The sequence below is a fragment of the Mustela nivalis genome, assembly GCF_964662115.1.
Source record: "Mustela nivalis genome assembly, chromosome: 13".
Classification (NCBI taxonomy): domain Eukaryota; kingdom Metazoa; phylum Chordata; class Mammalia; order Carnivora; family Mustelidae; genus Mustela; species Mustela nivalis.
Genome location: NC_139032.1, coordinates 61,710,147 through 61,724,983, shown reverse-complemented (window position 1 = coordinate 61,724,983; position 14,837 = coordinate 61,710,147). Strand labels below are relative to the sequence as shown.

Genomic DNA, 14,837 nt, shown 5'->3' with positions numbered 1-14,837 from the left:
AACCTGCTTTGTCTGTGGTCACTAGTCCCCCCACATACCAAATCCACTGACCTCTTGCTCAAGGGGCTTGTTTTTCTAGTCTCTTAGTGACGTCTGACACAGCTGGCCAGCTCCATTGTGAAATTGTCCCTTTCCTTGGCTCCTTTGATGCCCACTCTCTCCTTCCATCCTGCTCCTGGCCAGTCCTTCTAGTCTCCCTGCAGCATCCTTGCCCCACTCAACCCCCACCCCCAGGAGAGGTTGGCACTCCCCAGGATTCTGCCCTGGGTCCTCTCCCCTCCTTGACACTGTCCCAAGAGATCTCCTTCCTGCCCCCTGCTCCAACTCCCAGTTTATATGCTGATGGCCCCAGGTCTCTTCCCAGCCCAGACCTCTCCCCTGTCTGGATACCCAAGGACATCTCCATCCTCATGACCCATGAGTACGTCAGGCTTAGCTAATGCTAACTCCACCTCGGAATGCATTAATAGGAATATAATGTGCAAAATGAAGGAGGGGATAATCCCTTGTACTCGCTGCTGGCCAAGGTCCTGCCTAAAGAAATATGTTGGTCAGCCCTTGACCCTACACTCTCTCAGACACAATGACTTTGTATGATGCGGCCCAAGAAGAGACCTGGAGGGGGCAGAATAGAAATGATATCCTGTAAGAGGAGGTTGGGGTCTGGCACCAGGGAATGATCTATGTCTTCAAGTCTCTAGGACTGTCTTGGAGCAGAGGGAGCAGAAGCTATTTGTGTGGCCCTAGATGATAAGAGCCAGATACCAGGGGAAAGTTACAAAGAGACCATTCAGCTCAATGACCAGGAAGGACTTGGTAACAGACAGAAAGTCCAGTTATGAGGGGAGTGGGCCCCCATCCACGAGGTACACAGCAAAGAGGGCGGTAATCAGTGGATGAGATGGTTTAGGAGGGCATCTGTCCCACCCCAGATCCATCGCAGGTTTTCCGATTCTACCTGGAAAAGGCCCTGGGGCAAAGGAAAGTGTGTGAGAACATAGCCAGCGCAAGAGCTGGGACAGGAGCAGCCACCCACAGGCGTGGGACTCCATCTAACCAGCAACTGTCTCTCTCTTTTTTTTTTCTTCTTTTTTTTTCCTTTTTTTTTTAAACTTTTATTTATAGTGGTGGGTATTATGGAGGGCATGTATTGCATGATGCACAGGATGTGGTACATAAACAATGAATTCCAGCCACTGTCTCTTGCTCCCCACAGACAGCAGGGAGGTGAAGGTGGGAGAGTACAACGCTGTGGCCGACACACTGGAGATCATCAACGACACTATCAGGTTCCAAGGTAAGACAGGTGGGCTTCTCATAGGAGGGGGCCTGCTTTGTTGCTCCCAAGGTCAGATACTGTCTGAGGGTTGGGGATGAGCTCAGAGTCCTTTGCTTCCTAGGGAAGAGGGAACCGCCTTTTGTCTCAACATACATACTCACTGAGCACAGAGTCCCCATCACTCACATGGGAACTGGGTTCCAGCTCCTGGGGTGGGTCACTGAAATTTGCATGGAGTGTTGTCTCTTACCCAGCCAGGCATCTGCATGTAAACCAGTCCCTGGCCAGGAGTAACTCTGTTTAAATGTGACGCAGGTAGTCTAGCTCTGTCTGCTCCTGTGAGAAGTGACTTGTTTGGGTTCGTAATAAATCCTGTCCACCTGCTGCTCTTCCTGAAGATCATTCCCTCCTCTTCTGCTGAAGAAACCCTCCTTAACGTCTAGAACGAGATCAAATGACACCTCTTCTGTCCAGCCTTCCCTGTTTGCCCCCAGCTGAGCTCATGGTTCACTGCCTAACTTTCACAGTGTTTGTCTCTGCCTTCCCCATAGTCACTGTCTCTTGTCTGGCAATTTCTAGGTCATTTGACCACGAGCTCCCTGACTTTAAACCCCTGATACCAACCAGGGTCTGACACATGTTCAAGGTTCATATTTGATGAGAAACAAAACACGTGACTGATCAAGGGGATGACTGGGTGCGTGAATAAATGAATGAACGGGGGTGCCTATGAGTCAATAAAATAGGGGAGGGTGGGTGGGTGGGTGGACAGATGGACGGATGGACGGATGGGTGGGTGGTGGATGAGTTGAACCCATCTTAATTCCTGCAAGCGCATTCTGCCCTCAGCAGCCAAGGTGCCCTGCCCGTCACACTAAGCTGAAGATTCTCCACCTCTGCTCAGGGCCCTGCCCGTCCCCATTGCTCAGCTGCAGGCCTCACTCCACGGAATCAGCTCAGGACCTTCCCATTTCTCTGCCTCTTCTTTCAGATCTCCCCAGCCAAACTGATTACAGTTCCTTAAATAGGCGAGGACACCACCGTGCCTTTGCCCCTGATGGGCCCTCTGCCCCAAATGCCTTTTCCTCCTTGGCTTCCTTGTGACCAGCCAATTGTTCATCTTCTGAGGACCAGCTCTCCCGTCTGTAGCCTTTCCAGACTCCGTCAGGGAGAACTGCACTCTTCTGTCCGCTTCAGGCTCAGGCGTCCCTGTGCCTGATGTTATCAGCCACCTGGACCCTGCCTTTGGAGGCAGTTTGCGCGATCGTTAGAGCACAGGGCTCAGTTAGGCAGGTCTGGGTTCAAATCCTGCCAGCTTTGCCACTTACTAGCCATAAAAGTCACTTAGCTCTTAGAAAGTGGTTGCCTGTCTGTAAAATGGGAATAATCTTCTCTACCTGTGAGGCTGTTGGATGAATCAAATGAGAAACTCTCTATAAAGGGCTTAACCCATCATAAGCATTCAGTAAACATGAGATTGCTTCTTATTGCCTTTTTCTTTTTACATGTCTAGTGTGTAAGTTCCTTGAGGACAGGGGCTGTGTCTTGGTTGACTTTGAATCACTGGTGCCCAACACCAGACATGACAGGTAGAAAGTGATCATTAAGGATGACTGGTCATTGTTAGTGATGACGAATGAAGGTATAGTGATGGATGACGGAATAGTGCAGAACAGACAAGTAACGAGTGAATGGGCAGGGTGAGGAGCAGGAAAGAAAACTCAAGATGATCACTTCGGATGCTTCTGATAAGTCATGACCAAGTGGCTTCCGAAACATCTTAGTTAAGGTGCATTTTGTGCGATGGCACCATTTGGGGGGGGAGGGGTAGAGTACGGAAGAGGAGATGTGGTTAGTTTCCTGATGTTGTTTCTACGTGAACAGGGAGTGGTCATACTTGTCGTGGACCCATTGGTCCAACCCTCAGCCATTTTCTCAATGCCCAGAGAGGGGCTTGTTCCCAGCCAGTTCCCAAACAGTGTTTGGGAACCAGAAGACACTTGAGCTAACCTGATGCAGCCAGAGGTTCTCTTGGGGGTGAGGGGGACCGGTGGGGAGGAAAATGGAAGAATGGAGGAAGAAGGAGTCACATGAGGAGCTGTCACTTCTAGAAGCAAGAAATGGTATTACTTCATCCACCTTGTGTCTGCGTTTGCCCTGACTTTCAGCCCTTGAAGCCACTCCTTAAAAATATTCCTTTACATGGAATTGCTTGAAACTTTTACATTTAACCATGCCAGCAGGTTCCCAGCTGTTTTCGAACCCGGCAACTTCCCTACTTTGATGGTTCAAACTCTTCTTATCCCCTGAATATTTCCAAACACATCTGAACTTGCTAGGAGAGTTTTTGAAACATAGATGTTCAGGGAGGGGGATCTCCATCCCTGCTGTCTAACCTGCCCATCCTCTGCTTGTCTCCTGGGAACGGAGGTGTGGCCAAGGCTGGCCCCAGGGCATAGCTATGGTGGGTCTCCATGATCCCTGCCTGGGGCTCCCCGGGCTCCCCACTTTCCCTACTAGAGAAAAAAAGCCCCAGTGTTCCACAGTTCCACAGCAGAAGCCTGACTTGAAATAGCAGCTGAGAGGAAAGGGATTTAGAAGAAGTGGGGCGAGGTGGGACGAGTGCCTACAGCCCTCCTCCCAAGCCAGCCTGGATACAGTTTTGCCAGTGACCAGCAAGATGAGTTTTCTCTGAGGCCCTCAGGGCTCCCCTAGGTTCCCGGTGCCCTTGGAGAATGAGCAGGGACAGCTCTGCAATCACATAGAGAAATGGAATCCCACAGTTCTTGTCCAGTCCTGGCAAGACAGGGAGGGAGAGGTATGCCAGTAGCTTCTGCCTCCCACAGTTAGTGAGGCTTATGAAAATGGAAAGCCAGAAAGAGCTTTTGTAACATAATGACCTTGAGGCAGAAAACCCACGCCCGGAGACATCTACGTCTCCGTGAAACTGACAGGCAAGGCATCTGCCCTATTGAGGGTGGTCATTATCATGTGTCAGAGCAGAGACCTTGAGAGCCCAAGCCAGGCTCCTCACCCCCAGTGGCACCCAGTGGGTCCCACTCACAGCGTCCAGCCATGTGCTTTCTGAGCTGCTGTTACCTTTGGGGACAAATGGGAATGGTTTTTCAACAGGGTAATTAGACCAAATCAAATTCTAGTCTTTTAATGGCTATTAAATGCATCACAAATTCCTTATTGATTCTATTTAGAGAAAGAAGTAAGTCCTAGCTGAGGCTTCCTGCCGGTAGACTGGCCAGCCACTGGGGCTCTCTTACCCAGTAGCTGTGTCCTGCTTGGAGGTTGTGCACAGGTGTCAGATGGCAAGACCTGCCGGCCGAGATGTTCTCCTGACCGTGCACCAGGCTCCACTGATGTCTGTTTCTCGACATTCTAGGATCCGAACCACCAAAAGACAAGACCATCATCCTGGAGCAGCTCCGAAAGATCTCCCTACCTCTCTACAGCATCCTCTCTGCCCTCACCATCCTGGGGATGATCATGGCCAGCGCTTTCCTCTTCTTCAACATCAAGAATCGGAATCAGAAGTAAGCCACTCACGGGCGCCTGGGTGGCTCAGTGGTTTAGGCTGCTGCCTTCGGCTCAGGTCATGATCTCAGGGTCCTGGGATCGAGTCCCGCATCGGGCTCTCTGCTCAGCAGGGAGCCTGCTTCTCTCTCTCTCTGCCTGCCTCTCCATCTACTTGTGATTTCTCTCTGTCAAATAAATGAATAAAATCTTAAAAAAAAAAAAAAAAAAAAAAAAAGAAGTAAGCCACTCACACCCTCCTCTTGGATGATGCATTCTGATCCACAAACCTCGTGGATCAAGTGTAGGGGCATCACGTGATCGATGCACCAGGGGCACGGGAGATGTTTTCGGGGCAATTTTCTAAAGTGATTGTTCGGTCCCTGGGATGTGATTAGATGTTCTATGGAATGTACATAGGTGCATAGCCATGCACAAACACACGTGCCCACACACACACACACACACACACACGCAGGCAGGGCTACAGGTTGCTCAGGAGGGATGGGTTAAATAAACTCCAAGGGTCTGAGTCGCTGGCCTCCTCAGAACTTTGGCTATGCTCCCGCACTTTCTACCTGTCCAGGAGATAAAATACAGAAGCGGGACTCCCCCAGAGTCTTGGCTCCTCCCACAGTGGGAGTAGCTCCTCCCACAGTGGGAAGCAGTGCCTGAGGTAGTCACTGAGTTCAGGAAGGGGCACCCCCCCTCCCTGGCCCTGGGCCATATTTACAGCCCGAGAAGCTCCTCCCTCACATCATTCTTGCTGGGACCCTCAAACAACTCCCCCTGATTTACAGAAGAGAGTACAGAAGCCCAGTGACAGGGGGAGGACCGCTCTCCGAGGCCACACTGCTGTGTGTGGCTGAACCTGTCCCCTGGGTTTCTGGCTTTGATTTCTTTTTTACCACACACGCTCTTCACTCTCTGGAGGAGAGCAGCTCACAGCCTGAGTTATTCTGGTCGGTCGTGGGTAGAACAGGCCACCGCACAGGCGGTGGTGTTCACTGAGCACGACCAGCTTCTGTGGTTCCCAGAGCAAACCCCTGGACCCGGCTCCCTGGATTGCTGGGGAGCCACTGAGCAGGGGCTCAGAGAGAGGCACAGCCTCGGTGACATCGAGCCCAGAAGCCACACTGTGTGACCTTCTTGGCTGCCAGGAGCAAGTCTGATTTCACAGAGAACGGGGTTGTTTTCTTTTTTTCTCGTCCTGCTTGCAAAGAAAGAACTTGGAGGCTCTCTATTTCTTTGTTGTTTTTTATTTTGATTAGTCAAACCTATTTCCCGAAGGAAAAAAGGAGTTTTATTCACCTGTTTATTTTCTATACATTAGTAACACATACGCTGCCACAAAAAAATTCAAGAAAGTTTTGCCTACTCTCTACAAACCTTAGCTCATGACCATGCCCCTTAGCATTTGGCGCAAGGCCTGGGCCCAGAATCAGTTCCCAATTAATATTAGACTCCCTTTCTACAAGCTTCCAAAATACCTATCTTAACAGCAAGTTGCCCCTCTGGTAAGACTAAACTCCTTTAATTCTTTAATTACACTGTTCTGGCCTCCTGTGGAAAATTACTGTTACTCTTCCAGGAGACTGGCAGCTATGTGAATTTTTTGACTGGCTTTGCAGATTAAAAAATCTGAAAGAAATAGGAAATGTCACAGGAGTTCCAGGTTCCCCTCACTTTTATGTCCCTAAATTCTACCCATTTGTTAAGGTCCTTTTCCTCCAGTAACCACCCCGCCTCCTGGCCCTCCCCCTTCCCCAGCTTCCCATGGTAATAAGGATGAAGGGGCCTTAGCAGTCTGTGGTACACAAAAGGACCTCCAGGAATCCAGCCTTGTGCGAGCTGCCCACGTGCCCTGGGCAGTGTGGTCTGTGCTCCCATTTTACTCATGAGGAGACTCCTCTGGGCCCAGTGAGCAGCCAGGGGTGCACCTCTGGGGAGAGGCCCCAACTCATGCTCCCTGCTCAAAGGCTGCGTGTGATCCATAATTTACACCAGGCTTTTTAATCTCTCTTCCACTAGGACACATTGCATTTTTTAAATGTGAAAGGATTTCGTAAAATGGCAGAGTGTCAAAGAAAATGTTCAGGGAACCATTGACCATAATTACGATCTGCAAAAAAGCATCTGGACTGGGGGGCTGCGGGGTGCCTCAAAACCCAAGATAGACCCTGTATCGGATTGTGCTGAATTCCAGCTGGGCACCGGTCTCAGCCAGGCCTGGCTTGCGGGGCAGCTGGGAGCCAAAGAGGAATTCCTGCAGGAGGCCAGAGACAAGCATGTGGAGTGTGGGAGTGTAAAGATTGCCCCCAGCAGCCTGGTGAAGACAGGGGTGGGGGTGGGGACTCCCCACTCCTGGGGAGTGGATAGACTCCGTTGTCCATTTTTATCACCTAAAGACTAGGTGTGTGACCCCTTGGCGCACAAGACCGTGGCCGCTTCGGACAGCCAAAGCAAATGCTCACCTACGCTTTGGTGACCACACTTCCTCAGCAGCCCTGTAGACCTCCTGGGCTGGCCCCACGTGGCAAGGCGGAGAGTGGTGTGGCCTTCTCCTCCTTCTCTCCCTCCTCCCTTAAGGCTGCTGAGCTTAAGTGTAGAAGTCTCTAGATTTAGCCTCTCTTCTCAGCCCCAGAGGAAAGAAAGACCCGTTGCCTTAATAATGTGTTTGTGTAAACTGAAAATGAATGGTTGAAAAAGCTGGGGCTACGAGCTGCCCCCTAGGGAAATGACAGATGAACTCGATAGAGGAAAAATCCACCAGTAGCATCAGATAGCTTCCAGGGTCCTTCTGAGTGGGGGAAGCAGCCCCTAGCAGGCGCACAGCCTGGGACAGCAGTGGTGGGAAGTGGAGGAAACTCGGGCTTGCGTTTCTCTCTCCTCCAGCCGCGGCAACACTGTACACCTAGGAGGCATTCAGGGAATGTTTGCTGGAGGAATAACAGCATTAACAGTTCTGTTAACGGTCATCCTTCTCTTGGCAGACTGATAAAGATGTCCAGTCCGTACATGAACAACCTCATTATCCTCGGAGGGATGCTCTCCTATGCATCGATATTTCTCTTTGGCCTTGATGGATCCTTTGTGTCTGAAAAGACCTTCGAAACACTTTGCACCGTAAGTCATTCTGCATCTTCCCAGGGTATAAGATATAAGGTTTTCTTGGTTTCTCATCCTCAAAAACACAGGTACAAACCCAGAAATGAATGAAAATATGTGAACTGGCAAAAGACAGTCCATTCATGCAGTTCCAACAGCACAGTATATTGTTGCACCGTAAGTCATTCTGCATCTTCCCAGGGTATAAGATATAAGGTTTTCTTGGTTTCCCATCCTCAAAAACACAGATACAAACCCAGAAATGAATGAAAATATGTGAACTGGCAAAAGACAGTCCATTCATGCAGTTCCAACAGCACAGTATATTGTTGCTTTCAGACCGGGATGGACCTCACTATTGCCTATAAAATTAAGATAATGGATTTATGTAAGAGGCCACTGCTAGAAGACAGCCCCCAGAGAAATGGCCGGGTAGCCTGTAAAAGCGAGAGTGGGAAACTACCAACCAGAAAAGGATCCATACCTGGGGTCAGGGTCAGGGTCGCTTAAGGAGGAATAAATCTGCCTGTGTACCTTAAGAACTATTACAGAATAGGGTAAGAGGTGTCTGTGCGTGCGACTTTGAGTCAAATAGAAAAAATCAGAGCTACTCTTTTCTATTTAAGCAGTGCTTCTCAACCCATCTTTTTCCTTATTGCCCCCCTAAGAAGCCTTTTTAGACTTTAATAATTATCTCCTCATGCAAATTTAATACCGAAGATATACTGTACATTTGTTTATATACTGTATGTAAATCTTATAGTTTATACATGAAAGAGTAATATTTTCCCATTTAAAAAAACAATGTTTGCCCCCTTGGGAACTATATCCACCCCTCCCCCACTGAGAATACATGTACTTAAGGAAGCCCAGAACAGTATAATTTATTAACTATATTTTAGAAATCCTATTTTGAAAATTAATTACCATGTTCTAGACATTCGCTGCCTCCTCGGTGGCGGTGGCGGCAGTGGTTTTTCCTACAAGAGTTCGTGCAGTAGCCGTTTACAATGGTGTGGAACTCACTCCCAGTGGAATGTATCGTTGGCTCGCTATTTCAGAGGAGAATGAGCAGTTGGGATTTATCTCTGGACTTTGACTACTGTGATCTCTCAAAACTGGGTTAGCCATTTGGGTCTCTGTATTGTCCCCAAAGTGATTATTCATCCGAGTCCCAGCCTGGAGGACCAGAGCTAGAAGGGACGGCCAAAGGATCCGCGTCGGCCAGATTAATCGAAAGCGACTCTTTTGTTGTTCTGTGTTTCCTTGTAAGGCGTTGAGAGCTCTGTGGGCCCTTTTTCCCCCCCGCATAGTCTGTTTTAGAGCATACTTGGTCTCAGTGTCTCAGTGTCGCCCACTACTGGACACTCACAGGTTGCAAACTGGCAGCCAGGGAGCATACAGAGGGGAGGACCTCTTTCTTCCTCATCTGGTCCCTGCGCCTTGAGACAGCATGTGGAAGGAATGGGAGCTCCCCGAATCTGATACTGTATGTGACAGTGCCCCCACCTGAGTCCTGCAGATAATTCAATCGGACTGTCGCTCACACAGCATCGAGAAATTGTTCGAGTTACCAGTAACGTCATTGTGAGTTGCCTAGCAAGTGAGATGACCACAGACTGTTTCTCTGTCTGAAAGGTTCCATTTGAGAAGTGGGTGGTTGAGCCCCGATCCCCTAGAGGACAGGGAGCGTCGAAGACGCACACGGCGCTGTTCCAAAGTCCCTGTGGGTGTGGCTTAGTTCCCTCGCAGGTGTGTGACCCATTGGCACAAAGATGACGACCGTGGGTTGTGGGAGGCTTGCTCATTTTAGGGATGCCGTGAAGGTCCCTTAGGACCTTTAGGTCCCTCACATTCAAGTCCCCTGCATTTCTGCTCAGCATGAATTTTGATTTTTGTGCCCTTGTAATTTCATGGATGCTGGTGTGTTTAAGGGCAATTTTCCTGGGCAGGGGTGAGGCCACAGGAAGGGGCTGCTCCTGACGCCCCCAGAAGAAGCTCAGTGAGGAGAGCGGGGATTTCCTTCTTCCCTCTGTGCCTGGGGACACCTCTCCCACCCAAGTTTGAGGAGACCGTGATTAAACCAATAATGAAAATGGTATCAGGGGCCAGTGGGGTGAATTGTACTTTACACAGCTCTGATGCCTCAGTGGCACCCCCTGAGAGCTGAGGGGTCCCCCTCAATCTCCCAGCCAAGAATCAGGGAGCAGAGCCCCACCCCGGCCGCTCCTGGGGCGCCTCTCTCCCCAGCTTCAGTCGCCTGCTGCAGCGCCTCCACTGGCCTGAGTTTCAGCGCACAGAGGGTCTCTTCCTCCCAGGAAGAAGGTGCTGATCTCTTACCCTGCTCAGGGGCCAGAGGCCATTCCTGCACAGGTGACTTCTCGACGTGGACCCAAGTCCTGCAAACGCTGGGTGACGTAAGCTAGGGAGCAAAAAAAAAAAAAAAAAAGGCGGGGGGACATCCCCCACACCCGGGTTTTTTTCCTTTAATGAAGCCTGACATTCTGTTCTGGGAGTCGTGCTCATTTGTGTGAGGGGAAGGTTGTCCTGGGAAGCCTGAGCCTGGCAAGGCGGTATGAATAAATCATAAAGCACTTTACAAATCAGCATTAGCTCCGAACACGAGGGCTCGGGAGATGTTAGGCCCCGGTTCTCACCGTCCCTGAGGATTCATTTATTGGCAGTCAGCGCTATTTCGCAGGCTCTGCCGAGGGGAACCCACATTCATGACTGTGGGGGAGAGGCACGGATGGACTCCTCTGGACTGAACTGGGTCAGCACAAATGTGCACGTGGGCTAGGACTGGGGTCATCTGGTTAATAATTCCCCATATCGCTCAGGAAGGGAATGGGAATGCACCTGAATTTAGAGCCTAAATGCCAGTCCCCAGTGAGGGCAGTTTGGGTTGTGTTCCCCCTGCTAACCAAGAGGGCTTGGCTCCTTTAGCTGACCTGGTGCTTTTCAGGTCCTGGTCTCTCTGGGTCAAACGAGCCGCCCACTGGTAAGCAGCCACGTTGCTGGGAGAAGGAGAAGGAAGAAGGGCCTGTTGGTTCAGCGGACACAGGTCTTCCACAGGGACTCCCACCCCTACATGTATTGGCCCCTGACTGTGAGCCGTGACTTAGCTTCTCCAAGGCTCGGTTTTTCCATCTGTGAAACGAGCCTAACAAGCCCCATGCACAGCGGTGGTGTGTGCTGAGAGGCTGGCGGTCAGGCGCCGGGAGCACGGGGCACAGTGGGTAGGCAGCTCTCTCCTGGTTGCAGTTACTAGCGAGGTTCCCTGCTCTGTGTTCCAGAGGCACTTTTCATAGGACAAAGGGCCAGGCAGAAAACGTGGAGCCGGCTTCTGGTGTGGAGCGATAGAAATCACAGTTCGGTCTGTCCTGCTGCTCTGTCAATGCTCAACTTTTCATTTCAATATGGAAATGAAACACAGTGTTAAACCGTGATTGCCACGTGGGGAAGAAACCTATGACCGTCATGAGATTATGCCTCCCTAGGGGCTATAGCTCTGCTGGGGAGGGCCGTCATAACTTGGACGGGGGTGGCTACCCGTGCGTGCACTCACTCGCAGGCGTGAGAGTGCACACGCGCGTGCACGCACACGGCTTAGTTCCCATCCCCCCACTCCCTCTGACCCTTTCAGGAATCCTCCCAGCCGGTGTCAGCAAGTCTTGCAAACAGCTCCAGTTATACAGTGCTGTCTCCCTGGACGCTGTGTGGGTAGTGGAATCACCATAGCAACGTGGCCCCTGTGGGCAGGGAGCTGCCTGCAAGGACAGTGCTGGGCCCGGCCCGAGCCCCCGTGCCCAGAGGGGGCTGGGTGTGGGAGGGCCAGCTCAAAACGGGCTCGCTGACCTGGCTCAGGAATCCCAGCTCCTGGCAGCCCAGAGAAGGGAGTAAGGTTGGTGGGGGAGAGAAAAGGCGCTTGTGTTCCTTGTAGAAGCCTAGGGAGTACCCCCAGCATGAGCGTGGGGGTGGTGAGAAGGGGCTCTGTGGGGAGGGGGAGACCCAGGTGGGCCTCAGATCCCAACCAAGGTTCCAACAGCTTCGGGGACTCTCGGAGCCTCACTGGGGGTGGAGGCCGTCAGCAGCCCCATGGTGACTCCCCAAGCCTGTGCCCTCCTGAAACTCAGTGTTTTCTGCTCCGATTCACAAGGCTAACCCTGCTGCCCCGTGCACATGTCCCTTCTCATCCCCACAATCCTGACAAGGCAAGGTTCACCGTCCCCACGTGACATGAGAGAAAACCAAAACTCTGCCACATGTGGCTAGGCGGCAGGACTGAAGCTTGGGACTAGGCCTGTTGGACTACAGAGGTGTCTGAGACGTTTTGTTTTTTAAGAAATATACATATAGGGGCGCCTGGGTGGCTCGGTGGGTTAAGCCTTTGCCTTTGGCTCAGGTCATGATCCCAGGGCCCTGGGATCGAGCCCCACCTTGGGCTCTCTGCTCAGCGGGGAGCCTGCTTCCCCCCCTCTCTCTCTGCCTTCCCCTCTGCCTACTTGTGATCTCTCTCTCTCTGTCAAATAAATAAATAACATATTCTTTAAAAAGAAATATATATATATATATATATATATATATACACACACATGTGTGTGTGTGTGTGTGTATACACACACACACATATATATATATATATATATATATTTGTTGTTCGTGGTTTGTACAAAAGAAACAGGTCCACCAAATTCTTAGGGACGTGGTCAACATTTATCCCCCAAATTTGTCCATTCATATTTTTAAAACTTGAGATATCATTCACATACCATAAAATTCACCCTTTCAAGGTGCATAATTCACTGGTTTTCATAAATTTATTCATTCGTTTTTGATGTGCCCCCAAACACTTCAGAATACCTAGCATATAAGAAAATTACAGTCAGACTGTTTCGTGTTCAAATCCCAAGGTACCCTATTTCTCTGCTGTGTGACTTCAGGTTACTTAATGCCTCTGACCTTTAGTTTACTCCTCTGTAAAATGGACATAAGGATTCAGTAGCATCGTCTACACAAAGCATTTAGTGCCTGCCTCCCAATGAGATTCAGTGAATGTTAGCCGTTATCATTATGAATGATGGGATTATGTCTGGATTCTGGTGTTCCCCTGTGGACACTGCTCAGAGAGACGCTGATAAAGTGTCTCTTGTGAACTTGGGATGAAGAAGAGCCTGGAAAGTGGTCTTGATGCCGGTTGATTGGAGGGAGGTACGTTCGTGGCAACTTCTGGCCTTATGTGGCCTTGCTCCACTAGAACTGAGGTGGGTACAAACTCGGCCCGAAGTCAAAGTCAAGTTGCTGTCCCTCAGTCGCCCTCCATGCTGAAAGGGTTCCTCGGGCGGGCAGGCAGGCAAGGTAAGAGCAAGGCAGGTGGGACTCAGGGCACTCCCACGCAAGTCCGCAGGCGTTGGCAGCCCTCCCGGCAGCTCAGAGGAGCGTGGCTTAGCTGTACAGCTCCCAGCTGCCTCTACTCACTAACAACCCTGATTCCTTTTTTTTTTTTTAACTTTTTATTAAAGTATACACACTTCCTCATTCACACACATATGAGAAGTGTTAAGCTCAGTGAATTTTCCCGAACCGAACTCAGCTGTGAATCCAGCATCCTGATCAGGAAACAAACCATTGCTAGCATCCCAGAAATGCTACCTGTCCTCCTCCGTTGCCATCCACACCCCCCTAAAGGATAACCACCACCCTGTCTTCTACCTGCACCCATCGTGCCCCGCCATGTGCACGTGAATCACCTTTGGGAGGGCGGGAGCACAGTGAATGTGGATTCTGACTCAGGAGCTCCGGTTGTTGCCTCTCGAACAAACCCCCAGACCACAAGTAGAGTACAAAGGTCAAGGTCAGAACCCTGCTTTATTTCTGTGTTTGTCCCTTGGAGACTGGTTACGGAAGAGAAATGGAAGCATCAGAGACCTTGTCCTTTGAGGATCAAGTAGCGGGGGAAAGGGGCTCCTGCCACCACCACCCCTCCCCCGGAACGTCTGGAAGCAGAGCAGCCCCATCACAGGAGGCAAGGTTGAACTCTGGGTCCCGAAGTGAGCTCCCAGCCCCGAAGTGTGCTCCCAGCCATCCACGCTGCCCACAAGAGGTTTATGAATGATCTCAGGATGGGCAGTGGTTGGGAAGGATGGGGCAGTGAGGAAACAGGCCCGGGACTGAGGGGCAGGACGCCCTCTTCTAGCCCTCCCGGAATTCGAGGATTTTCTGACTCTGACTCAAAAGGCAAAGGCAACCTGGGATCACCCACCTGGCCTCCCAGGAAGTTCAAGTCTAGGAAGAATGAGTGATGGCTTTGAGTTAAAAGGCCATAAATGTCTCTGATGTTTCTTGCTTGGGGATTTCTTCTGGAGGCAGTTGAGAGATAACCTGATAAGATAATGTGGTTGAGGGGCTGTCTCGGCCTGCGATCCTGTGCTTTTGCATCTGGCCATGGTAGAATGCTTTGTGATTTCAGAAGGTGGCTGGAAGGCTGGGTCACGGGATGCCCACAGTGTCTGAGGGTAGCCTCCCCTGGCAGGTTCAGACCAGAGGAGGGAGGCAGCCATAGACACTGGAGCTGAGCTGCCAGGGCCTGCTGGAGCCATCTAGAGTCTTGGAGAGGCTGTGGCACCACCCAGGCACTTAGGATATAGCACGGCCCTGCGGGCACCTGGCTGGACTGCACAGACCTCTGCCCCCAGGAAGCTGGCAGTGTAGATGGGAAGATGCAGGTAAACAAATAACTCCCATTAGGGATATTGAATGCCTTGACGGAGGAGGTCTGGGGAAGGAGTGAGGGTCTTCTAGGGCAGTTTATAGAACATGTTCTTCAAATGCTTATTGCCTCAGGACCCAGGCCACATCTCACCCCTTGCCCCAGGAAGATGTACAGATGTACAGATGTACAGGTCTTGCTTTTGGACAGTCTGAG

At 50.9% G+C, this 14,837-nt stretch overlaps 1 protein-coding gene across 1 annotated transcript in view; it reads left to right on the top strand.

Annotated features, from left to right (window-relative positions):
* Nucleotides 1-14,837, top strand: part of GABBR2 (gamma-aminobutyric acid type B receptor subunit 2) — a 337,637-nt gene that overhangs the window by 256,420 nt on the left and 66,380 nt on the right. The window contains exons 9-11 of the mRNA XM_082696761.1: nucleotides 1,217-1,297; nucleotides 4,674-4,824; nucleotides 7,798-7,930. Coding sequence (XP_082552887.1) covers nucleotides 1,217-1,297; nucleotides 4,674-4,824; nucleotides 7,798-7,930 — 365 coding nt within the window. The remainder of the gene's footprint in view (nucleotides 1-1,216; nucleotides 1,298-4,673; nucleotides 4,825-7,797; nucleotides 7,931-14,837) is intronic.